This window comes from Hemiscyllium ocellatum, chromosome 45, assembly GCF_020745735.1.
Source record: "Hemiscyllium ocellatum isolate sHemOce1 chromosome 45, sHemOce1.pat.X.cur, whole genome shotgun sequence".
NCBI lineage: Eukaryota > Metazoa > Chordata > Chondrichthyes > Orectolobiformes > Hemiscylliidae > Hemiscyllium > Hemiscyllium ocellatum.
Window position 1 is genome coordinate 7,841,414 of NC_083445.1, and position 26,972 is coordinate 7,868,385.

General features: G+C 45.7%; 1 protein-coding gene across 1 annotated transcript in view; it reads left to right on the plus strand.

Annotated features, from left to right (window-relative positions):
* The window catches only part of rab3da (RAB3D, member RAS oncogene family, a), a 56,367-nt gene that overhangs the window by 21,552 nt on the left and 7,843 nt on the right, over nt 1-26,972 (plus strand). The window contains exon 2 of the mRNA XM_060855314.1: nt 5,508-5,735. Coding sequence (XP_060711297.1) covers nt 5,508-5,735 — 228 coding nt within the window. The remainder of the gene's footprint in view (nt 1-5,507; nt 5,736-26,972) is intronic.

A 26,972-nucleotide genomic window follows, 5' to 3' on the forward strand; every position in this document is an offset into this window, starting at 1 on the left:
ATTAGAATTGGTGGGCCGAAGAGCCTGTTCCTATGCTGTATTGAATTAACAAAAAACAATATTTCAAGAGATTAAGCTGATTTCTCTGAGGGAAATCGACCACAGATAGCACTGGCTGACTTAAGAATCAACAGGAGTACAGCAATGACTCAATCTATCATTCATTTTCCCTCTTTTGCAAAAGCCGCAATTCATTCAAGGTTCAGTAGCCTCTATTTCCTAATTGGAAGAAGACCCATCAGTTTAAAATGATGAAGAAGTTTGCGACAAAGCAAGGTCAGGGAGACGATGTGATGATAATGTTGTTCGACTGGCCCAAGTGAATATACGGGGGTCGCAGGTTCGCTACTAGAGCCGCTGATGTACTTCAATATATTTCTTTTAACTCGTTCACAAGGAGTGGGTGCCACTGACTAGGCCAACACTTAGTACCCATCTCTAATTGCCCAGAGGACAGTTAAGAGTTGATAGCATCTTTGTTGGTCTGGAATCACATGTAGATCAGACCAGGGTAAGGACGGCAGCTTTCCTTCCCTGAAGGACATTAGTGGAAGATGTTTTGATAATCAATATGGTTATCATTAGACTGTTAATTCCAGATGTTTTATTGAGTTCAAATTCCAACATCTACCAAGGTGGGATTTGAACCTGGGTCACCAGAGCATTTCCTGGGTTTCTGGATTAATATCTAGCGATATTAATGTTTAGGCCATTAGTAGAAATGTGACGCTAGTCCTAGTAATAGACACCATCCTAATTCTTCTGTGTACTTTTTAAGAATGACCGATTTCCATCTCTGACTGTGGCCTACATGTGTCTCCAGACCTTCAGTACCACGGTTGACTCTGAGCATGGCTCTCAATTCTAGGGGCGATCGGAGATGGGGAACAAGCGCTGGCCTCGACCAGCGACACTCCCATCCCCCTGCCCAAACCAGAGAAGAATAAAAATTTGAGTGTGGAGAAATAGTTTCCAACTCCCTGACATGGGACGTAAGTATAAGATTGTCACTTATACTGACTCGCTAAAGAATACTGAAAGATGATCTTTTGCAACAAGACTGGTTGAGTAGTCAAAATGGAGAGCATTGGTGCATGCTAAAAATATTTTAACCACTCTGTTCAGGCATTAAGACGCCCCTCGATGGAAGAAGTGAACCTAGACCTTCCATCCAAGAGGTGGGGACACTGGGGGAGGGAGAGACCCACCTGGTGTGTTTGAAAGGAAATGGGAGCAGGATAGGGGGAAGCCAGGGTGATGTAGTCATTAAAGCGTTGGAACGATCTAGCACAAAGCAGACTATTCAGCCCATCGTAGTAGTTCGAGACATTTCAAATCAACTTGTTCAATGATGTTATAATGCACCTCTCGACCAGGAGGGACTTGAACCTAAGCCTCTTCCCTCAGAGGTAGGGACACTACCACCACGCAACAAGAGCCCTCCCTGCGTCAGCTCAGTGAAAGAGGCCAGTTTAGTCCCTCTCCCTGCTTGTGCCCTATAGTCCTGTCTTTGTCCCTGGAGTTGGCAGTTACAAGAGAATGGGGCACAATTTTAAGGTGAGAGGAGAGCGATTTTCAAACAGACAAGATCTTTTTTACACAGACGTTTGCCTGTGCAGTGAACTTCCTGAGAAAGTGGTGGAAGTGGGTGCAGTTACAACATTTGGATAACTTCATGAATAGGGAAGGTTTGGAGGGATATGGGTCAGGAGCAGGCAGGTGGGACTATTTAGTTTGGGATTACAGTTGGCATGGACTGATTGGACCCAAGAGCCTGTTTCCGTGCTGTATGACTCTATAACTGTGAATTTTAGATCATAACAATGCACTTTATAAAAGATGTGTTCACGTCCCCACATTTTGCCAATTATTTTAAATTTGTGCACTCAAGTCATTGATTGTTCTCCCAATGGAATCTTCTGTCCTAATAAGTATTAGCCACCTCTGTTAAATCTCTCCTTTCGGTTTCTCTGCTGTAGGGAGATCCATCACTTTTCTTCAATCACTTCCTCGCAATTAGCCCTGGAATGTTCGAGTAAGTCTTCGTGACACGCCCAGTGACGTCTTGGCCTCCTCCCAAAGCATGGTGTCCAGAAATAGCCACAGTACTGCAGTTAGAAACAGATGCTCGTACAGAATACAAACAAATCCAGCCAATTGGCTGTTTCTTCTTCTTATCCTCGCTAAAGCCGCCATGTTTTTATCTCTGTCCCTTTGCCCCAACTCAGCACAACGGCTGCTGAAGCCTTTGTCCATCCCGACCTTACCTTGAGACCTGACCGTTCCCAACACACGCTTCACCTCCATAGCTCACTTTCCTCCTCTTCAGACCAGTCCTACCTCGGACCAAATTTATGGCCATCTGTCCCAGTCTGTGGCTTGGCGTCAGATTTGGTTTTATATTGAGCGAAAGTGAGGACTGCAGATGCTGGTGATTAGAGTCGAGAGCGTGGTGCTGGAAAAGCACAGCAGCTCAGGCAGCATCTGAGGAGCAGGAAAATCGACGTTTCGGGCAAAATCCCTTCATCAGGAATTTTAAACAAGTCAGGAGGTTTTATTAGGTATGGGGTGCTATGTAAGTTGTACTTGTTATTTACGTGCTATTGGTTCTGTTATCCTTTGTAAATTTTGCATTCCCGAGGCTGAAACCTCCTACTCCACCCTTGACCTAATATTTGATCTTGAAGGTTCATAGTTTCTGTAACGTGTATGGATGTATCCTTGTTCCACCTAGGAAGACCACACCTGGGTGTACCTAAATGGAGCTGTGTAGCTCATTGGTGGACAGACTGAGTGAGGCAGAATCTAATGTTGTGCAGTTGCTGCTGAACCTCTAGCTGTTATTCTTGCAGAGACCCCATGATCTCAACCCTTAAACCAGCTCGTTCCCTTCCACTGCTGGAATGGCTAAACACTGATGGCAGGATTAATGATTCTCCGAGCAAAATACTTTCTTCCTTTTCATATTTAAAAGCTGGCTGCTTGTCAGCTTAGTTGCTTCTTCCCAGTCAGAGAGATGTACAGCGCAGAAACAGACCCTTCGGTCCAACTCGCCCATACCGACTAGATATCCAAACTTAATCTAAACCTATTTGCCAGCACTTGGCCCATATCCCTCTAAACCCTTCCCATTCACATAGCCATCCAGATACCTTTTAAATGGTGAAACTATACCAGCCTCCACCATTTCCCCTGGCAGCTCATTCCACACGCACACCACCCTCTGTATGAAAAAGTTGCCCCTTAGGTCTCTTTTATATCTTTCCCCCTCTCACCCTAAACCTATGCCCTCTAGTTCTGGACTCCTCCCACCGAAGGGAAAAGGCCTTGTCAATTTATCCTATCCATGCCCCCTCATGATTTTATAAACCTCTATAAGGCCCCCCCCCCATAGCCTCCGAAGCCCCAGCCTGTTCAGCCACTGCCAATAGCTCAAACTGTCCAACCCTGGCAACATTCTTGTAAATCTTTTCTGAACCCTTCCAAGTTTGACAACACCTTTCCTATAGGAGAGAGACCAGAATTGTACGCAGTATTCCAAAAGTGGCCTAACCAATGTACTCTACAGCTGCAACACCATCTTCCAACTCCTATACTCAGTACACTGACCAATAGATATGATGCAGAGCTGGGCTGAGGAGTGGCAGAAGGAGTTCGACCCTGCCAAGTGTGAGGTTGTCCATTTTGGAAGAACCATTAAGAATGCGGAATACAGGGTTAACGGTAGAGTTCTTAGTCAGGTGGAGGAGCAGAGGGTTCTTGGGGTCTATGTACATAGATCTTTGAAAGTTGCCACTCAGGTGGATAGAGCTTGTAAGAAGGCCTATGGTGTATTAGCGTTCATTAGCAGAGGGATTGAATTCAACAGTTGTGAAGTGATGTTGCAGCTGTACAGGACTTTGGTTAGGCCACATTTGGAGTACTGTGTGCAGTTCTGGTCGCCTCACTTTAGGAAAGATGTGGAAGCTTTGGAGAGGGTGCAGAGAAGATTTACCAGGATGTTGCCTGGAATGGAGAATAGGTCGTACGAGGATAGGTTGAGAGTTCTCGGCCTTTTCTCGTTGGAACGGCGAAGGATGAGGGGTGACTTGATAGAGGTTTATAAGATGATCAGAGGAATAGATAGAGTAGACAGTCAGAAACTTTTTCCCCGGGTACAACAGAGTATTACAAGGGGACATAAATTTAAGGTGAAGGGTGGAAGGTATAGGGGAGATGTCAGGGGTGGGTTCTTTACCCAGAGAGTGGTGGGGGCATGGAATGCACTGCCCGTGGGAGTGGTAGAGTCAGAATCATTGGCGACCTTTAAGCGGCAATTGGATAGGTACATGGATGGGTGCTTAATCTAGGATAGATGTTCGGCACAACATCGTGGGCCGAAGGGCCTGTTCTGTGCTGTATTGTTCTATGTTCTAATAAAGGTAAGCATACCAAACCAGAAATGAATGCAGTATTCTACAAGTTCCACTACAGTGGTGGGATCTAAACTCATATCCTTTCAGCTTTATCCTGAGCATCAGGTTAAATATTCCCATGATATTAACCCGAACCATTCCAACCAGCCTTGAAGCCTGCCTGATCTGCACAGCTCTCTCTGACATTCAGATGACAACAGGATCATGGTCAGATGGGCCAATGGGCCGTGGAGTTTAATTTAGATAAATGTGAGATGCTGCATTTTGGAAAAGCAAATCAGGGCAGGACTTATACACTTAATGGGAAGGTCCTAGGGAGTGTTGCTGAACAAAGAGACCTTGGAGTGCAGGTTCGTAGTTCCTTGAAAGTGGAGTCGGAGGTAGATAGGATAGTGAAGAAGGCATTTGGTATGCTTTCCTATATTGGTCAGAGCATCAAGTATAGGAAAATGCCAGGGTTGGAGGGCTTGAGCTATTGGTGGGGGGGGGGGCGGGGTTGAATAGGCTGGGGCTGTTTTCTATCGAGCCTCGGAGGCTGAGGGGTGATCTAATAGAGGTTTATAAAATCATGAGGGGCATGGATAGAATAAATAGACCAAGTCTTTTCCCTGGGGTGGGAGAGTCCAGAACTAGGGGACATAAGTTTAGGGTGAGAGGGGGAAAGATATAAAGGGGACCTAAAGGACAACTTTTTCATACAGAAGGTAGTGTGTGTATGGAATGAGCTGCCAGAGGAAATGGTGGAGGCTGGTTTAGTTCCATCATTTAAAAGGCATCTGGATGGCTATATGAATAGGAAGTGTTTAGAGGGATATGGGCCAAGTGCTGGCAAATGGGTAGATTAAGTTTGGATATCTGGTCGGCATGGGCGAGTTGGACCGAAGGGTCTGTTTCCGTGCTGTGCATCTCTCTCTGACTCAAGGGTCACCAGACCCCTGAAATGTTAATTCTGCTTTCTCTCCAAGGATGCTGCCAGACCTGCTGAGCTTTTCCAGCAATTCCTGTTGTAGTTGTTGTCGAAAAGGAACCAGCCTTGTTACAGACACCGATTTTAAAAAAAAACCTTTTTTGTCTTGTCTCTGTTCCTGGTAGATGGCCTCAGCGAATGACACCAAACAAGTGCAGAAAGATGCTGCGGATCAGAATTTTGACTACATGTTCAAGTTGCTGATCATTGGCAATAGCAGTGTTGGCAAAACCTCATTTCTGTTTCGGTACGCAGATGACTCATTCACCTCTGCCTTTGTCAGCACAGTCGGCATTGACTTCAAAGTGAAAACTGTCTACAGAAACGAGAAGAGGGTGAAGCTACAAATATGGGTATGTTTGCAATGAATTTATGCTGTTTGAAGTTTAATCCTGTCACACGCTGATACTGATGTAACGAATTTGGCAGCAACAGAGTGACAAAAAAGTTCAAACCAAATCTACAATTTACGACAAACGTCAGTTTCCACCTTTCCTGTCTGGAGTCTTTTTCTGTCCAGATACCTAACCTCACCTGAGGAAGAACTCTGTTCTTATTTTTTGAAATAATTCCGCCACCAAATGAAGAACTCAGGATCTTTTTTAAAAAAAACAATAAACACAGTGTTTTTAATTAATGTGTGGATGGATCTTGAACCTGGATGTGCTGGCCCAGAGACAGGGCACTACCACTATGATACAGAAACACTGTTATAATTAGTGACAAACATTGTTATTAAATACAGAGGAACCTCGATTACCCGGTATTCGATTATCTGAATATCGGAATATCCGTCAAGATCGCTAGGTCCCGATGCTTGGCTAACTGTGTTTTTCAGCAATTCGATTATCTGGAATTTGATTAACCGAATGAAATACTTCCCGCCCGTGCCCTTCAGAGAGTTGAGGTTCCTCTGTGCTGGGAGGTTGATAGAAGAGTGTACAGTTGCTTTGATAGTGTAGTTATTTTTTAATCAGCCTGTTCAAACATGCTATGGTACATTTCTGAGAGAGGTGGGACTTGAACTTCTGGCCCAGAGGAACAGGACTGTAACACAAGAGCTCCCCTTTGTAAATATTTTAATCAACCTGTTATGGCACACCTCTGGAACGGGTGGGACTCGAACCCAGGTGCTCCTGGTTCAGAGACGGGGACAGCACGTCCAAAACAGAGCTAAGAACTCCTTTCTTTAAATACAAAAGTGCCATCAGCTCTACATTTTGTTTTTGTAGTGAGTTTTCTTTCTCAGATATTTATTAGGGATTTGCATTTTGGGAGGGTTCTCTGTGTTTTCAGGCAATGCCTGTCAGTGGTTTTACATCTACCTGTGAGGGTAAAGTGAGCCTGATTTTAATATCCAAAAGTCAGTCAGCACTCTTGGGTGTGTCACATTAGGTTTTGTTTCTCTGATTTTGGAATGGGACTTCGAACAGTCACCGCAACCTGAGATTCGGTGTATTCTGCTTATGCTGCTGGACTCGTGGGCGGCACGGTGGCACAGTGGTTAGCACTGCTGCCTCACAGCGCCAGGGACCTGGGTTCAATTCCCGCCTCAGGCGACTGGCTGTGTGGAGTTTGCACGTTCTCCCCGTGTCTGCATGGGTTTCCTCCGGGTGCTCCGGTTTCCTCCCACAGTCACAAAGATGTGCGGGTCAGGTGAATTGGCCATGCTAAATTGCCCGTAGTGTTAGGTAAGGGGTAAATGTAGGGGTATGGGTGGGTTGCGTTTCGGCGGGTCAGTGTGGACTTGTTGGGCTGAAGGGCCTGTTTCCACACTGTAAGTAATCTAACCTAATCGTATTCCAGAGGTCTGAACTAATGTTCCAGAGAGAAATTAAATTCAGAAAATATCACAAGCAATTCTGGTCTCCTTCCTGTCAGAAAGATGTTGTGAAACTTGAAAGGGTTCAGAAAAGATTTACAAGGATGTTGCCAGGGTTGGAGGGTTTGAGCTACAGGGAGAGGCTGAATAGGCTGGGGCTGTTTTCCCTGGAGCGTCAGAGGCTGAGGGGTGACCTTATAGAGGTTTACAAAATTATGAGGGACATGGATAAGATAAATAAACAAGGTCTTTTCCCTACGGTGGGGGAGTCTAGAACTATAGGGCATAGGTTTAGGGTGAGGGGGGAAAGATATAAAAGTGACCTAACGGGCAACCTTTTCACACAGAGCGTAGTACCTGTATGGAATGAGCTGCCAGAGGGAAGTGGTGGAGGCTGGTACAGTTACATTTAAAAAGCATCTGGATGGGTATATGAATAGGAAGGGTTTGGAGGGATATGGGCCAAGTGTTGGCAAATAGGACTAGATGAGGTTAGGATATCTGGTCAGCATGGACGATTTGGACCAAAGGATCAGTTTCTGTGCTGTACGTCTCTATGACTCTGAGTGTCTGTGTGGAGTTTGCACATTCTCCCCGTGTCTGCGTGGGATTCCTCCGGGTGCTCCGGTTTCCTCCCACAGTCCAAAGATATGGTGGATTGGCCATGCGAAATTGCCTGTAGTGATGCGTAAGCCACCTATTTACAAATCTTAGGTACTAAAGTAGATAATTAAGGGGAAAAAATGCTAAAAGTTCTAAATTACAGTTTTTGACAGTATAAACCAGAGAAATAAAGTTAAAAGGTGGTGAGGTAGTGGAGTTTGGAAATCAAGGGGTCGTGGTGGTCCAAAGGTCCATGAAGATTATGTTGTCGGGGTCTCCCCAGCTCTGTTTCTAAGGCATGTCTTTGTTGAATGGGGTACGTTCAACAACAGAATAGCAGTGAAGCTGTCAGAGGTTTGTCCCTATGACAGTCTCAGCAGCAGTGCAGGGTGCCACTTGACTGTTTGCCCACCTGGTGGGTCTTGGCAGAACCCTTGTGCTATTTGTCACAATCTGCGGCTGCTACGATCCTGCAGTTTGCAGGATTCACACTGCAGCCATGCGACTGCAGAAAGCACTCCAGTGGTTCAGGTGTCGGCCGCCCAGTGTGACTGGAATCCAGGAAGTAACAGCAGACAATGTGCGGAGGCCCCATCCAGCCGCCCAGAAAATAAACCTGTTATTGTCCTTGTCGATGGGCGGGTGTGCAAAATCCGGGCTGACTCACTACTTAAACACTCGTAAAGCTGAATGTATGCAGTGAAAGGGAGGGGAGGTGGGCGATGGCTGTGGGAAGGAGCTGTTGTCTTGCATAGGCCTGAAATACAAAACCTGGCTCCTTCAAGTGAGCAGCTCACTGCTGGAATAAATGAGATTATGTTATGCTGCGTGCTTTTTGTTTAACTGGTTTGTGACTCTCCTGTTCTCTGATGCCTCTGGCCATGTGCCCAGTTGTCACTCTCTACAAAGGGGCCAGTACTGGCAAATAGCAGTTCATTCATTCATTACCAGTGCTGATGCAGCGAGGGAAATTAATCAAAAATATCCCGGAAACCATGGCCCCGACTATTCTTGGTCAGAAGGCTTGCACTTGTTGATGTCAGGTTTTTGAGAAGGAACAGGTTTGAGACAATACTGTTGCTATGTGAGCAGTTGAACCATAGTTATAGAAGAGATGGATATGGGTTCGGAATTCATTAATAAAAACAAGGAAGAGAGATTCCAGTTTGAAGTTACTGAGATTACCACACACCGTGCTGGATGTTGAGTGGAATTTCTGAAGAAGGGCTCATGCCCGAAACGTCGATTCTCCTGCTCCTTGGATGCTGCCTGACCTGCTGCACTTTTCCAGCAACACATTTTCCGCTCCCTCTAAAACATCCCTGGTATTGCTCGAGAACTGGTTTCAAATATTTACTCTGGTGAAAAGTGGCCTTTGAAGTATAAGTTTAATGGAACATGCGATTTCTGAGATCAAAACTGTATTTAGACTTAGACTTAGACTTACAGTGTGAAAACAGGCCCTTCGGCCCAACAAGTCCACACCGACCCGCCGAAGCGCAACCCACCCATACCCCTACATTTACCCCTTATCTAACACTACGGGCAATTTAGCACAGCCAATTCACCTGACCCGCACATCTTTGGACTGTGGGAGGAAACCGGAGCACCCGGAGGAAACCCACGCAGACACGGGGAGAACGTGCAAACTCCACACAGTCTGTCGCCTGAGTCGGGAATTGAACCCAGGTCTCAGGCGCTGTGAGGCAGCAGTGCTAACCACTGTGCCACCGTGCCGCCCCAAGACCGCACTCTTCCGCTCCATACGGTTTGTCTTCAGAAATTGCAGTTGGAGGGTCTTTGTTGTTACGATGAGTGCATTCAATATTGGGGCGGCATGGTGGCTCAGTGGTTAGCACTGCTGTTTCACAGCGCCAGGGACCCGGGTTCGATTCCGGCCTCCGGCGACTGTCTGTGTGGAGGTTTGCACGTTCTCCCTGTATCTGCGTGGGTTTCCTCCGGGTGCTCAGGTTTCTGCCCACGGATGTACGGTTTAGGGTGGATTGGCCATGCTAAATTGCCCATAGTGTCAGCTAGGTGGGTCAGCCATGGGAAATGCAGGATTACAGGGATAGGGTAGGTCTGGGTGGAATGCTATTGTGATGGTTGGTGTGGAGTCGATGGGTCAAATGGCCTAATTCCACACTGTAGGGATTCTACTCTGTTCTATTTTGGAACGTATACAATCTATTACTGTTCACAACAGCATTGTGTATTGGGTGAGACAGTGGCGTACTGGTGATGGGGACCCAGATGAACGCTGCTCACAGGTGGCAGCTGGTGGAATTTAAAACTCACTTAAACATGAAAGCAAAAGCTGGTCACCATCAATTGTCTCAAAAAAGCCCGTTTGTTTTGTGTCCGCTATTTTAGGGAAGGAAATTTGCTATCTTGACATGATCTGGTCTACACTGAGCTGAAAATGTGTTGATGGAAAAGCACAGCAGGTCAGACAGCATCCAAGGAACAGGAAATTCGACGTTTCGGGCATAAGCCCTTCATCAGGAATGATCTGGTCTACATGCAACTCCAGAAAGTCCCACAGCCAAGTGTTTGGCACTTAATTGGTATTAAGGGCAGCTAGAGATGGGCATCAATGCTGTTGGCCTTGCCCAACGATGCCCACATTTCAAGAATAAATACAAAAACAAATTGATGCTCATATTATGGCATCCTCTCTTTTACGAACTATGATAACTTGCAGTTATAGTACACAATGTGACTTTAGCTATCACTCCAAGAACAGAATCCCTACAGTGTGGAAACAGGCCATTCAACTCTTCAAATCCACAACAACCCTCCGAAGAGCATCCCACCCAGAGCCACCCCTCTCCCTATGCCTATAACCCTGTATTTCCCATGGCTAACCCACCTAGCCTGCACATCCCTGGACACTATGGGGCAATTTATCTTGGCCAATCCACCCTAACCTGCACATCTTTGGACTATAGGAGGAAACTGGAGCACCCGGAGGAAAGTCATGCAGACACAGGGAGAATGTGCAAACTCCGCACAGACAGTCGCCCGAGGCTAGAATCGCACCCAGGTACTATGAAGCAGTAGTGCTAACCACTGAGCCACTATGCTGCCTGGTACAACACAAGGGCCCTTTACTCTAATGCTGACATTTGTAGATTTTATTTTAACCAACCTGTTGATGTGTTACTACACACCTGTGGACTCAAACTTGGGTTTTCTGTCCCAGAAGCAGGGTCACTATTACTGCACCTCAAGAACAGTCTATTTCAATGAGCTTGAACACACCTCAGGACTAGTTGGGACTTGAACCTTGGACCCCCTGGCCAAGAGGAAAGGACGCTGCTGCTGAACCACAAGACCCTCATATTTGCTGACTTCTGTAGTTAGTTTGATGTGGGGGATTGATCTGGATATTGGAGGAAACGTTCAAATCTTTGTTCCTTTTCTGATATGCTAGCATGGACTGATTGAAAGGTTGAATTACCCAATCCCAGTTCATATTTGCTATCTGTTGACTTAACAAACTGATCAATAAAATGCTGGCTACTGGGTAAATGAGAGACAGCTGTAGACCAGCCATGTTTAACAACTTAACACTGATCTTATCGGTTTTAAAAATAGACAGTGATCACGAGCCACCAGCCACTGACTTAAATAACTCTGCGTGCAAACATTTCAATATTTTTGAAAGTCTTGGATTAAATTTGCATCTGTTACTTTTCATTGTTGATATTGTGATGTTTTGAGACCAGAGTAGTCTCCTGGTTTGCAAAATGCTGTGTCTGTCAAAACAGGAACATGGTTCAAAGGAGTGTTGGCAGCATTTTGAGAATGTGAAGCATAACAATCGAAGGTTTGATCCAGCCTGTCCTTCCTGAAAGAGTTACTGTATTTCCTACCCATCTCCCGTGAGGGACCAGCATTAAAGGATAAGGCCATCTCATGAAGAGCTACACCACATTTCCTAACCTCTCAAAATCACCCATGCAATGAAACAAGGATATGCATTTATACAGCGCCTTTCATGACCACAGGATGTCTCCCAACACTGCACAGCCAATAGAGTACAATTGAACTGTAGACATTGTGGTGCTGTAGAAACTATGGTAGTTAATCTGAGGATTTTACCTCCTTCTACCTATCGCATTTCCAATGCCCCTCCCCCAAGCCCCTCCTCCCTACCTTTTATCTTAGCCTACTGGACACACTTTCCTCATTCCTGAAGAAGGGCTTATGCCCGAAACGTCGAATTTCCTGTTCCTTTGATGCTGCCTGACCTGCTGCGCTTTTCCAGCAACACATTTTCAGCTCTGATACTCCAGCATCTGCAATCCTCACTTTCTCCTCCAGTTAATCTGAGCACAGCAAGATTCCACAAACAGCAGGATCAAAATGATCAGTTAATGTGTGATGTTGATCCAAAGGAATGAATATTGGCCTGGATAACTGCAGAGAGCTCTCTGCTTTTCTTCAAAATAATGCTGATAGATCTTTTACATTCATCCGAGCGTTTCCATTCCTTTGATTTCTTTATTTATCTATTGGGTGGCACAGTGGCTCAGTGGTTAGCACTGCTGCCTCACAGTGCCAGGGAGCTGGGCTCGATTCCAGCCTCAGGTGACTGTCTGTGTAGAGTCTGCACGTTCTCCCCGTGTCTGCATGGGTTTCATCCGGGTGCTCTGGTTTCCTCCCACAGTTCAGTGATGTGCAGGTTAGGGTAGATTAGCCATGCAAAATTGCCTGTAGTGTCCAGGGATGTGTAGGCTTAGGTGGGTTAGCCATGGGAAATATAGGGTTATGGGATGGGCTGGGATTCTATGATCCAGATGTACTGTTACACATACAACTGAACAGTTTTTCTTTCCCTCCCATTACCCATTGTATCTTTTTTTTCTCTATTAACCACTGCCAGTAAATCCCTGGAGTTTCTCAGCTGAATAATTTGTGTGCAAGTGCTCGCTGAAGGCAATGCAAAGCAGGAAAGGGGAAGGGGCTAAATCAAAATGGAGTTGGAAGGGGTCACTTTAATTCAACATTTCATCCGAAAGATGACCAGCCTGAGAGTGTAGCACGCCCACAGCGCTGGAACGTTCACTCTGTCGTTGGTGCCATGCCTGTGAAGTGGCACTATCACTCCTCAGGCAAAACAAACTCCAAACTGAACAGCAGCCAACATTTGAACTGCTGGTCAGTGGAGACCAAACTAGTTAGGGAGTTAATGTGCAATCATGCTAGCTTTATAATAACACGTGATGATTTATTGAAAGACTTTGTTTTTGTCTTTTGAGTAAATTTGCAGTATTCATAAATGCGGAGAATTGTTGCCGTGCAGTCAGTGGTGTCTACACTCTCAGCATTTTGACTTCGTGCCTGTCTCATGCCGTTTCCCTGTGCCCCTGTGTGTTTCTATCCAAATACTTATTCAATGCCGTCTTGAATGTCTCCATTGAACCTGCCTGCACCACACTTTTTCAAGCAATGAATCGTAGACCCTTGTGACTTAGAATGAAAATGATTTTTTGTAACTACACGTTTGCTTCCTTTAAATCTTTTTCCCCCCACTAACCACTAAAGTAAAGTAGTACACTAAAGTAGTACACTTTAAATCTTTTTCCCCCCCCACTACCCTGATTCCCAATTCCTTTACAAGTGGGAACAGTTTCTCCCTATCCACTCTGTCCCCTACACCTCTTCAGGGTCAATGGTTCCAAATTCTGCAGCCGATCCTGCCAAATGAAGTTCTGTATTCTTTCCCTAGCACAGAGAACAAAATGGGGAGGCGTTAGTCTAGAGGTATTATTATTAGACTATTAATCCAGGGACCCAGGTAATGTTGTGGAGACCCAGTTTCAAATACCCCCATGGCAAAATTTCCACAACCTGGAAGTAGGAGTCTAATGATGATGATGAAACAATCATCAGGAAATACTGACTAATAGCTTTAGTAAGTTGGTTAGCTCAGATGGTTAGAGCATGGTGCTAACAATGTCAAGGTTGTGGGTTCAATCCCTTCACTGACCAGGTGCGTCATTTGGATTTGAATGGTGTACTTCACGCGTGTGCGTTTGTCAGCGCTTGTCCTATAAGGCGGCGCAGTGGTTAGTACTGCTGCCTCACAGCTCCAGGGACCCGGGTTTGATTCCAGTCTCGGGCGACTGTCTGTGTGGAGTTTGCACATTCTCCCCGTGTCTGTGTGGGTTTCCTCCGGATGCTCCAGTTTCCTCCCACAGTCAAAACACGTGCAGATTAGGGAGAATTGGCCATGCTAAATTGCCCGGAGGTCAGGTGCATTAGTCAGGGATAGATGTGGAGTAGGAGGGTGGGTTACTCTTCAGAGGGTCAGTCTGGACCTGTTGGGCTGAAGGGCCTGTTTCCACACTGTAGGGATTCTATACGTTGGAGATCACGGTGGTTCAGGCAGCATCCGTGGAGAGAAAGCAAGCTAACATTTCGAATTTCGATGTCCCTTCATCCAAGGATTTGTCTAGACCCGAAACATTAGCTTTCTCGATTTCCAACACATTTTGTCTGGCTGGATAGTGAGTGATCATTCTCAAACCCCCGACCACAGTTAGACGATGTGTTATGGGGAACCCACCCACCCACTCGCTTGTTTTCCCCGCCTCTAAGCGACTGGGCGTTGGGTGGGGAGTGGAGAAGGGGAGCTGCAATCAGCAGGCCTGGATCTGTCATTCTCCAATGATAGCGAACTTCACTCTCTGCCTCCGTCTCTCCTTGGAGCCAGAAGGTTGTGTGTTCAAATCCCATTCCCGTGCTTTGTGCTCCCAATCCAGGATGGAAAACCGAGCAATACTGACAATGTGGTGCCTGCCAGAAATTAATTGTTCGAGATGTAAAACCCCAGCTCCAACTGCTGGATGTGAAAAACCCAATGATGTCACTTCAAAGAACCTCAGGGAAGCTCTCTCGTGTGACTTGTTGAATATTAATCTCTCAAACATCTTTTGCATAAACAGATATTGTTTGTGTGAGTTAACTGCTACATTTATTACATTATAACAGTGGCCACTAATGCATTTTATCGATTCCAAAGTGCTTTGGGATCGTTGCAGATCATAAAGGATGCGAGAGAAGTGGAAACCATTGTCAGCACCTTGCTCGGTTCTCTCTCTCTCTCTCTCTCACCAAGCTAAGAGCTTCTCTTTGCTTTGCAATATGTTTGTGCGAAGCCAGACATGAGGTTACCTAGTAACAGAATAGATACTGGGTTTAATAACACAAGCTGCTTTCACTGGAGCAGTTTCCAAGCTTCTAATTCACTCGGTAACTGCTGTCTTACAGGTCAATGGGCCAGAACTGAAAGAGTAGGATTGATCTTGGGAGCTTTACAATGCTGTACTTGCAGTTATTAACAAACACTCAGTGCTGAGGGATGTTCCAAAACCATTTAACGAGTCTTGACGTCCCCCTCTGTCACATACAGTCAAAAGTATAATATGGTTTAACAGCTGATAGTATGAAGATTTAAAGCATGAATTGTTTGAATATTTAAATACAATCTTATCAGTGATTGATTAAAATAGCATTATAAGAGAAAGTGAGGTCTGCAGATGCTGGAGTATCAGAGCTGAAAATGTGTTGCTGGAAAAGCGCAACAGGTCAGGCAGCATCCAAGGAACAGGAAATTCGACGTTTCAGGCACAAGCCCTTCATCATGATTCCTGAATTTCCTGTTCCTTGGATGTTGCCTGACCTGCTGCGCTTTTCCAGCAACACATTTTCAGCTAAAATAGCATTATAACCAACAATTCCTCAAAGTTAACCTAACCCACCCAGCACTGGATTATGACTTAACATATTGGGGTGGCTCAGTGGTTAGCACTGCTGCCTCAGCACAGACCCAGGTTCAGTTCATCCCTCGGATGACTTCTGTGTGGAGTTTGCACATTGTCTCCATGTGTGCGGGGGTTTCCTGCGAGTGCTCCAGTTCCCTCCCACAGTCCAAAGATATGTAGGTCAGGTAGATTAGCCATGCTAAAATTGCCCTTTGGTGTCCAGGGATGTGCAAGCTAGATGGGTTAGCCATTGTAAATGGGTGGTTATAGAGATGGGGGGGGGGGATTGAGTCTGGGTATGATGCTCTTCGGAGGGTTGAGTGATTTTATGATATTCGTGGACATTTCGTAACATGACCACCTGTCCCACATTCCCGCCATTAGCTGTTCAATAGGTCCATCCTCTCATTGCCCAGCCCTCCCTTGACCAATTTTAAACCAAGCACTCCAATTGGATGATTCTCGACTGTCTGTTAGTCAGTCCTTTTACCGCATGCCCAGGATTTTTATACGTGATAGCAGAGTATTTTGGGGAATAAAAAGCACTGTTACTTTTTTTCTTCAGTGCATGTGTGATCGTTCTCCTGGGTGTTTTTGACATCTTCGAGACTTCAGGGTAAATCCTGGAAGGTTGACAATCACTAATCCGCAATATTGATTCGAGGCAAAAGCCTGCCTTGCTAGGCCCAGTGCACACCATTGACTTGACTTGGTTGGTTTGACACATCTGTACACCTTTCCTGTCCATTAGGTTAGATATTGTGTCTGAAGAAGTACTTGTCAGAGTTGGATGGACGCCAGTAGCAACTAAATTGGGAAGATACCAGGAAAGTAGAGATTGAAGTACTGGTAAACAATGGTTGTAGTCCCATGAGATCAGGATATTTAAAAGGTTTTCTTACTGAGGCATTTTGTAAAAAAAATACTGATGGGAATTGACTAGGCAATTAAGTGAGTCTTCCATGTGATAGGTGTGAGAAACAAAACTCACTCACTGCAATAATTTCAGTCCGAGACAAGATCTGAATCAGTAGTGCCCTTTATTTCACACTTGCAAGTGGGTGTGATGTCCACAAGGCAGGGACAAAAACACACTGAATTCAACAAATACTCGATATTTATATAATTTGGTTCCTACATGTTTTTTCCTTATTTCATTGTTTCCCCCCTGTTTACATCCTCCACTTCCCTGAGACCGGTACCCATTACTCCTGTTTATCTCGTGTCTTATCCGGTCTTGTCTGTGAAAAACATGCTCATGTTCTCAAGGCCGTTTGACCTCATCCTGCAGTGGGCACATCCTTGCCTTTTCACAGCATCTTATCACTCAGCCCTTTTAATTGGGGTTTGTTCCTGTGTTTCTGTAAAAGTGGGAAACAGATGTTTAGACCTATTGTTTATACAGGCCTATTGAGTTTAACTGTCTGTCTTACGGTCCCATCTCTTTCTTGCTTTTAGCTAATAATTGAGAATTGCAGAAGTAACATTAATTTACCATATCCCACATAGGGGAGGCCAGAACAAGTTAAAGAGACCCCTTTGTGGAAAGTTTACTGATCCAAGTTGAAGTTAAGATATGAATGCTGGAATAGGCTGAAGGGCCTGAATGACCCCTTCCTGTGTCTAAAGTTTCTGGCAAATAGAACAGGCTAATTTAGACTCCACAGACAACAAATCAGTCCGATAGGGACACAGACGCCAACTCATGAACAGCAGGAATAGAGGAGAAGCACTGGAAAGTCTGCCCGTTCTGAGCTGTACTTCTTGCTCCAGTTTCGATGTTACAAACATTTCTGATATTTTAATACTCCCCCAGGTAGTGCGGCCTCCCTCAGAGCTGCAGTTAGACCAGTGCCTTCTGTTTCAGTGGAATGGCGTGGTAACGTTCACGGAGAAAGTGAGGACTGCTGGAGATCAGAGCTGAAAATGTGTTGCTGGAAAAGCGCAGCAGGTCAGGCAGCATCCAAGGAACAGGAAATTCGACGTTTCGGGCACGAGCCCTTCTTCAGGAACACCGACATTTTACAACTGTTGCCACCCAGCCCCCCCTCCTCCATTCCCAGCCCAGCTGACATTCCCTGCTGGAGGCTGGGTAGCTCTCATGGTGTTGTCACTGATGAACTTTGGTGCCCATCTCCACATGTGACACCAAAGTGATTGGCAATGATCGACTAATTAACCATGGCGGACTCACTAGCAGAGAGTCCAAACCGGATCTCGCTTGATGTCGATTGGTGCACACTGTTGATGGTCTCACTGGGCCCCCACTCATCCATCCCTCCCCCAGATCTGTGTCAAAGTCCCGCTGTGGAGAAAGTGAGGACTGCAGATGCTGGAGTCAAGAGTGTGTTGCTGGAAAAGCACAGCAGGTCAGGTAGCATCCAAGGGGCAGGAGAATTGACGTTTCGAGTATAAGTCTATCATATGCCTGATGAAGGGCTTCTGCTGTGTTTTTCAGCACCACACTCTCAACCGAAGTCCTGCTGTGCTCTCTTTGCATTAGACCGGATTGGAGCTCAAACCAGCACCTTCAACTTGCTGTGACCCTGTACCACAGAGGCAACAGTTCTCACCAGAGCTTTTCGCAATCTGCTTTATTAGCAAAAAAAAATTATTGGAGGAATTCAGCGCATCTGGCATACTCTGTGGAGAGAGGAACAGTCAATGATTCAAATCCATGATGTCAGATTTGAAACGTTAACTCTCCCTCCCTCCATGCAGTTGCTCAGTTTCTCCAGCGTTTTCAGATTTGCAGTGTCGTGCCTTTTATTTGAGTCTGTCCCAGGGTTTGGTTCATTCGTAAGATTATATTACTGATATCAGTTGAGAATGCTGCTGAAGGCCTGTGTCACTCCCCACAGGCATGTCGCCGTTCAATTGTGCCAACTCCGAAAGGGGACAAACCAGTTTTGTCACTAGGCAATTTTTTGAAGTCGGAAAATGTCTTGCTTCCAGAAGCCCAGAACACGTGCCTCAAAGAATCTTGTTCAGGATGAGTCTTAAATATAAGAGTTGAGCCAGGGATCTATACCAGAGCTACGCACAACCCTTTAAAAATCCTAATTGTGAATCCAGGACCCTTTCAATTGAATTAAGATTTAAAAAAAATAACCTAAAGCTAATTAAATCAAAAAGATTGAAGAGCTGTGGTTTTACTGTGAAGATAAAAAATAGGCAGCCATTAAGCTGCACTTTGCAAATCCATAAAGAGAAACATCACTGGGCTCTCGAAACAAGCCTTTTACATTGATGTGACTACACTGTGGCTGTACATAATGCCTTTGGTTCAAGGAACAGAATTGATGGCTGTGACCATAGTGGTTTCTCATGTAGTTGAGTCAATAGATTATTCAAAACATTTTATTTTCTTTGTGAGAATCGATAGCTGGATAATTTTCTTAATTCAATGCATCTTCAGTTTAAGTTTGTTTTAAAGATGGCTTTACTCACAAAATTAAACTATAACAACTTGAGATTGAGTTTTTAGTCTAGTTTAATTTTGATTTGTGTTTCTATTGATTTATATAGATTTATATGTAGAAAGATGGGAAATTGGAATAAGCCAGTCGGCCCTTTGAGTTGGTTCAGCTGGATCATGGCTGATCTTCCACCCCAAACTCCTATCCCTCGGATGTCTTTAATATCCAGAAATCTATTGAGCTCTGTCTTGAGCATAGTCAATCACTGAGCATCCGGAACCTCTGGGATAAAGAATTCCAAACATTCACCCATCCGCTGAGTACAGAACTGCCTCCTCACAATGGCCATAAATGTCCAACTGTTTCTGTACTTAGAAATCTTCGGTGGGTTCAGTTCAGGTCCCCCAGTAATAGGAAGGATATTATTAAGCTGGAGAGGGTTCAGAAGAGATTTTCCAGCATGTTGCCGAGTAGAGAAGGTCCGAGTTATACAGAAACGCTGGGACTTTTTCTCTGGAGCGTAGGAGGTTGAGAGGTGACCTTATCTGTGTGGAGTTTGCACATTTTCCCCGTGTCTGCGTGGGTTTCCTCCGGGTGCTTCAGTTTCCTCCCACAGTCCAAAGATGAGCAGGTCAGCTGAATTGGCCAAGCTAAATTGCCCTTAGTGTTAGGTGCATTAGTCAGAGGGAAATGGGTCTGGGTGGGTTACTGTTTGCGGGGGGGCAGGGGTCAGTGTGGATTGGTTGGGCTGAAGAGCCTGTTTCCACACTGTAGGGAATCTAATCTAATCTTATAGAGGTTTATAAACTCCTGAGGTGTTCAGATAGGGTTAATGGCAGTTGTCTGTTCCCTAGACTGGGGGATTTCAAGATCGGGGGCACATTTTTCAAGTTAAAGGAGAGAGATTTTAAAAAAGACATGAGGCAACTATTTTACCCAGAGGCAGGTTTGGGTGTGGAATGAACTTCCTGAGGAAGTGGTGGATGTGGGTACAATTACAATGTTTAAAATTAATTTGGATAATGACATGAATTGAAAGGTTTGGAGGGATGTGGGCAGGCAGGTGGGACTAGTTGAGTTTGGGATTGTGTTCAGCATAGACTGGTTGGACTGGAAGGTCTGTTTCCACGCTGTACGACTCTGTGACTGTGTTCATATAACGCATTTATCAAAAATGCAATTTATACATCCTACTGGAGCAGTGGCAACTTGCCAAATATTTCGAAATGTCCTAATTCTATGCGAGTAAATTTAACTTTCTATTTTCTGACTCCCAGCAGTTTTTATATTAAGCAAATTTATTTTGACGAGACAATTCAGGTAATAATGAAAAGAGACATTCCTTATCTCTGCCTCCAGGCTTTTGTAAGTCGTGTTGGTGCCAAGAGTTTTGCTATAAATGGCTCATTTCTGCCACACTTCAGTACTCCCTGTCTTTAGCAAATGGCATTCACGCTTGCAGTTTTAAAAGGACTCACTGGAGTAATCGGTTGAATGGACAGGATACCAGAAATTCCGAGACGTGCAGGTAGAACTTCAGCCCTAACTATCCTGGTTCGACTCTCATGGGGTGATACGTTAATACTGCTGGAAAGGAAGTTACCAGGTTCTGCCTGTTCATGTTCGTGTGGGATGGTGCGAATTACTTGAGGAACATTCATTGTTGCAATGGCTCCCATTTAAAATCGTACCTTTTGAGGGAGTGGGTGGGGGCTTGCTGTGTGTGGTGATTAGGTACCCAGGCTCCTCCTCTTGCAGAGGATAATGGAACTGCAGGCAATGTCTTCAGTTTCCATCCTTACTATCAAACCCATCAACAATCTTCCTTCACTCTGAAAGCAGCTTTTGGAACCTTCGAGTTCCTCCAATCCTAGAACTCAAACCGCTGGGTTCCATCACTGGAGGCTGTGCCTCCCAGCTGCGTTAGCCCGAGGTTCTGGAGTTCCTTCTCGTATCCCGCGCCCACGTTCGCCTCGCGAAAGCTTCCCTCCTGCTGAAGCTTGTGATCACATCTCTCGCATCTTCCACCCCGCTCCCTCCAGCTCGGGTCAGTGAGTAGAGCAGCAACCACAGCACGGATCCATGTAGCAACTGGATATGAGTGTCTCTCTCTCTCTCTCTCACTCACATCATTAGCCATCAAATCTTCCTGGCAACCGGGGAATCTCAGTGTGCAGTAGCTTTGACCAACACTGTATGTTCCTGAGACAAGCCTATGTCACTGGCATGGTTCTTATGCGATTACAGAATGAGGGCTTCAGTGGCCTGGTCAGCATTTATTGCCCATCCCTAACAGTCAGAATCAGAAAGCCCACAGTATGGAAACAGGCCCTTCAGCCCAACAAGTCCACACTGACCCTCCGAAGGGCAACCCACCCAGACCAATTCCCCTACATTTACCCCTGACTAATGCACCTGACATTATGGGCAATTTTAGCATGGCCAATTTTCACCTGACCAGCACATCTTTGGATTGTGGGAGGAAACCAGAGCACCCGGAGAAAACGAGAAAACCCACGTGGACACAGTGCGATTGTGCAAACACCACACAGACAGTCGCCCGAGGCTGGAATTGAACCCGGGTTCCTGGTGCTGTGAGGCAGCAGTACTAACCACTGAGCCACCGTGCTGCCCATTTTGTTTAAAGAAAAATGTGTTTTGAAGCAAATTTGGTTCCAGTGATATTCTCCTGTCAGAGTGGCCTGTTATTGCATCGTCCCTTCGCGGAGTTCTATAGCACCCGAGCAGTTTTTGATGGACTGGCTGTAATTGCTGTTGTCTGCACCCAGGCCAGTTACTGTTGCTAGGCTATTGGGGGGGGAAGGAATATATGACAGCACCCTCTCTGCACAATGACTGAAGATGTTGGTTTGACGTCATTTCGGGTGTGAGAGGCATCTTTCTATCTTGAAAAGGTTGGATTTCAGATTTTGTCAGTGCACCATCACCTCATTTAAATCCGAATAAACTTAAGTGCTTGGAAGATTAGTTTCAGTTTGGGATTATTCATCAGACATAAACACAAGTGCCTCTGAAAAACAATTTTCAAGTTGATGCCCAGCAGATCAGGTGGCTTCCATGGAGGGAGGACAGCTAATGTACTGGGGCTTGTAGTTCACACAAGGGTGGCTGCATCTGATCCATTACTTCCCTCCAGACCTGATATCCGACCTACCAAGCACTTCCAGGATCTATGGCATCTTGCTATTTAGTTACAAATCCTGCTGGGTTCCCAGAGAGAGGGGTGCAAGGAGCATTACATCTTTGAGGAACACTGTTGGACCCAGCTCTCTGCAGTTGGTCTATACTCCATTGTGCTTGGGATGTGTGACTGAGTAGGGCAAGGGGGAGGTGTTTGATGACAGCGGAGGTAACGTTGCGTTCCTAAAACAAAGGTGACATTTGATTAAGATCACTTTTGGGATGTGGGCATTACTTGACAAGGGTCTCCCAGAGAAGACAACAGTAGCGATATACACTCCTGAAGCCCTGCAGTCCGAGTGATGAGCGCTGTTACCCAGAGATGGGGAAGGGGTAGCGAGAACAGGTCCCAGCTCGGGATTCCATGCAGGAAAACTGGGAGGTACTCATGTTCCCACGTGCCTCTTCATCCTTGTATGGGTTGCAGGGTGGATTTGGGAAACGTGAAAGAAGCCATTGTGTGTGCGTGAGACAAGGGGGCACTGGGAAGCTTCGTGAGGCTCTGTCCATGCCAGACAAACTAAAGAGAGTCTAATGATCACCCTTACTACTTGAGTGTATTGTCATCACTGAATCCCACACTGTCAACATGTGGGGAGTTACCATTGACCAGGGTGGCATACTGGGCTCAGTGGTTAGCCCTGCTGCCTCACAGTGCCAGGGACCCGGGTTCAATTCCAGCCTCGGGCGACTGTCTGTGTGGAGTTTGCACATTCTCCCAGTGTCTGTGTGAGTTTCCTCTGGGTGCTCTGGTTTCCTCCCACAGTCCAAAGATGTACAGTTTAGATGAATTGGCCGCGCTAACTTGCCCGTAGTCTTCAGGAATGTGTAGGTTAGGTGCATTAGCCGGGGTTAAATGTAGGGTAATAGGGTAAGGAAATGTGTCTGGGGGGTTACTCTTCAGATGGTCAACGTAGACTTGTTGGGCTGAAGGGCCTGTTTCCACACTGTAGGGAGCCTATGAGAAACTGAACTGGATTAGTCATATCAATACTGCAGCTACAAGAGCAAATCAGTTGTTAGGAATCCTGCATAAGCATTCTCCTGACTCCCCAGAGTCTGTCTGCAAGGCAGAAGTCAGGAGTGCGATGGAATACTCCCCACTTGCCTGGATGGGTGCAGCTCCAGTTGGGAAGCTCAGCATGGTGTGATGGATTGGACACTATCGGGTGCACCGCAGACATTCACTAAAGCACTTCAGATAGTCCTTTCCAAACCTGTGCCCGCGACCGTCTAGAAGGATGAGGGAAGCGGATACTTGGGAATTCCACCCCCTGCAAATTCCTGTCCAAGCCAATCACCAAACTGACTTGGAAATACATAGAACAATGCAGACCCTTCAGCCCTCAATGTTGCACCAGCCTTTTATCCTACTGTAAGATCAGACTAACTTATATATCCTTCATTTTACTATCCCCCATGTGCCTATCCAAGAATCTCATAAATATCCCTAATGTATCTGACTCTACCATCGCCGCTGGCAGTGCATTCCAGACACCCACCACTCTCTGGGTAAAGAACCTATCTCTGACATCTCCCCTAATCTAGCCTCCAATCAGCTTAAAATTATATCCCCTCATGATAGTCATTTCCACCTTGGGAAAAAGTCTCTGTCTATCTGCTTTATCTGTGTCTCTCAACATTTTGTTCACCTCTATCAAGTCACCTCTCCCCCTTCTTCGCTCCAATGAGAAAAGACCTAGCTCCCTCAATCTTTCTTCGTAAGACATGCCCTCCAGTCCAGGCAGCATCCTGGTAAATCTCCTCTGTACCCATTCTAAAGCTTCCACACCCTTCCTATAATAAGGAGACCAGAACTGAACATAATATTCCAAGTGAGGTCGAAACAGGGCTCTGTGGATCTGCAGCATAACCTCACGGCTCTTAAACTCAATCCCTCTGCTAATGAAAGCCAACACACCATACACCTTCTTAACAGTCCTATCAACGTGGGTGGCAACTTTGAGGGATCAACAGACATCCCAAGATCCCTCTGTTCCTCCACACTGCCAAGAATCCTGCCTTTAACTCTGTATTCTGCATTCAGATTTAACCTTCCAAAGTGAATGACTTCACACTGTTCCAGGTTGAACTTCATCTGCCGCTTCTCAGCCCAGCTCTGCATCCTGTCAATGTCCCCTGGCAACCTACAACAACCCTCCACACCATCCACAACTCCTCCAAAGCTTGTGTCATCGGCAAACTTACCAAACCACCCTTCCACTTCCTCAGCCAAGTCATTGACAAAAATCACAAATACATTGGCATTACTTCAGTGCCGCTGGGTCAGAATCCTCTCCCTAAGGGCATTGGGGGGTGTACCTATACAAACGGGATTGCAGCAGGTTCGAGATGGCCTTCGAGATCACCACCTTCTCAAGGGGAAATGAGGGACGGGTGATAAATGTTGGACCAGCAACAACCCACAAATGAAATTTAAAAGCCTAAGATCCATACACAGTCAGTGCCTGCAGCCACTTCCTCTAACAGGGCCTCTGTTAATTAATGCATGAACCCAAGCATTAGGAGCTGGAGCTGTTCACAGCATCAAAGTAGAATTCTGATGGAGAAGGGAAATGGCAGTTGGCAACGACTGCCTCTCTATCAAGACGTGGGAAGTAAATGCACCATGGGCTTGAAAAGGAGCCAAGGTCCGTTCTCGTAATTGCCTCGGATTATATTGACTATCTCTGACATGAACGATTGCAGCAGGAGCTGGGAGCTGATATCGCAGATGCGAGCTCAGGGATTTGTTACAATGTCGAGTAGTGAAGGAAGATTCAGCGGCATCGTCCGAGCTGTGCAGTCACTGCCTCCCTGCATCACCTTGTGCTGCTGCAGCCTCAAGAGTCTCTGAGCTAAACGGCAGAACGTTGTACTGTTCTAAATGTCCACGCTCCCCCTCCACAGTCACACTGACACAGGGGATGTGGACGTCACTGACAAAACCAGCATTTCTTGTAATGGAGAATGTAATGGTGAGCCACCTTGAAGAAGACTGAGGGACGTTTTCCCAGGCAGTTGAGAATCAACCACATTATTGTGGGTCAGGAGTCACGTGTATGCCAGACTGGTTCAGGATGGCTGATTTCATTCCCTAAAGGGCATTAAGGAATCCAAAGGATGTAGATGACAAAACAGCAGTTGCGTGGTCACAATTACTGGGATTGGCTCTTGGTCCCAGATTTAGGAAGAATTCCCATTTCCCACGCTGGGATTTGAACCCCTGTCTCTTGTGCTTTTTATACTTCCAGTAATCTGCCTAATGTTAAAAGATCATAGCCTCTCGATCATGAAGGGTAGTTTGTTACATTTGGATTTTACCTGTTTAAGTTTCTAGCATTTTCGCCCGCCCCTTTTACTCTATTTATTCACTCTTGGAAGGTGGCCATCACTGACTGACCCAACACTTATTTCCCATCCTTAATTGTCCTCGAGAAGGCGGTGATGAGCTGTCAGTTCAGTCCGTGTGATACCAATGGGTAAAGGCATCCATGATGCTATTGGGGAGTTCCAGAATTTTGACCCAATGTCAATTAAGGGACATCGATATATTTCCAAGTCAGGTTGGTGTGCGGCTTGGAGAGGGGGTAATGGTGTATCTGCTGTCCTTATTGTTTCTGATTGTTTGGAAGGTGCTGTTGGAGGAGGCTGGAGTGAGTTGCTGTCGTGTGTTTTATAAATGGGATACAATGCTGCCATTGTGCATCCGTGGTGAAGGGAGTGGAAGTTGACCATGCTGGGCTGGGTACCTTTTGAGGTGGCTGTTTTGACCTGGATAGTGTCGAGTCTTTTGAGTGTTGTTGGAGCCACACCCATCCAGGCAAGTGGGGAGTATTCCTACAGACTCCTGACTTGTGCCTTGCGAGATGGTGGAAAGGCTTGGGGGAGTCGGGAGGGCAGTGACTTAACACAGATTTCACAGACACAAAGAAGTGAAACTATCATAATATTCAAACAGATGAAAGACTCAACAGACAATCAATTTTTCAATGTATAATTTCAGTTACACCACACTGTAAATTTTTGCTATAAATTCTGTGTGTTAGGCTTGAGCCCTCCACTATCACCTGATGAATGAGCAGCACTCCGAAAGCTAGTGTGCTTCCAATTAAACCTGTTGGACTACAACCTGGTGTTGTGTGATTTTTAACTTCACAGACATAGTATTTGTGTGGCCAGTGCGATTTGGTTTGAAAATGATCAAATTAAACGGGGAAAGGGACAAGTTCATGAATGGGACAGGGTGAGGACGGTGCAGAATGTAGCTGCAGCTAAACTAGCTTCATACCCAAAGAATGGACGATGATACTATGGTTTAGGAGGTTAGTTTGTTTTTTTTTGAAGAGAACTTTAAGGCAGAGGTCATGAGCAGTCTACCAGACCTTCTAAAGGAAACGTCTTGTGAGGCCTTGGATGTCGTTTTTTTAAAAGTTGGAACAGTAGAAGCAGCCTGGCTGAGTGGGACTAAGCTCCCTCAGAACCAGGATTTTTAGTTTTGGCTTTCAGCGGTTACAGTTGGTGTCTGGAAGAGTGGCAGCCATTTTGTCCCCTCTCTTGGTTTCAGCCAAAGGCCGGAGCTCTCTTTCTGCCGTGGGGTCTGCGTGTGAGACAAACTATTTTCTGAAATTTGCTTTTTCTAAGGGTTTGTTCATGGGATGTTACTATGTTGGAACAGTTAATTAGTAATGGATACTGTATATTATTCTGTTAAGCTTTCCAATAGAGCTAAGTTATTCCAATTCCTTCTTTCTTATGTTATATTTTAAC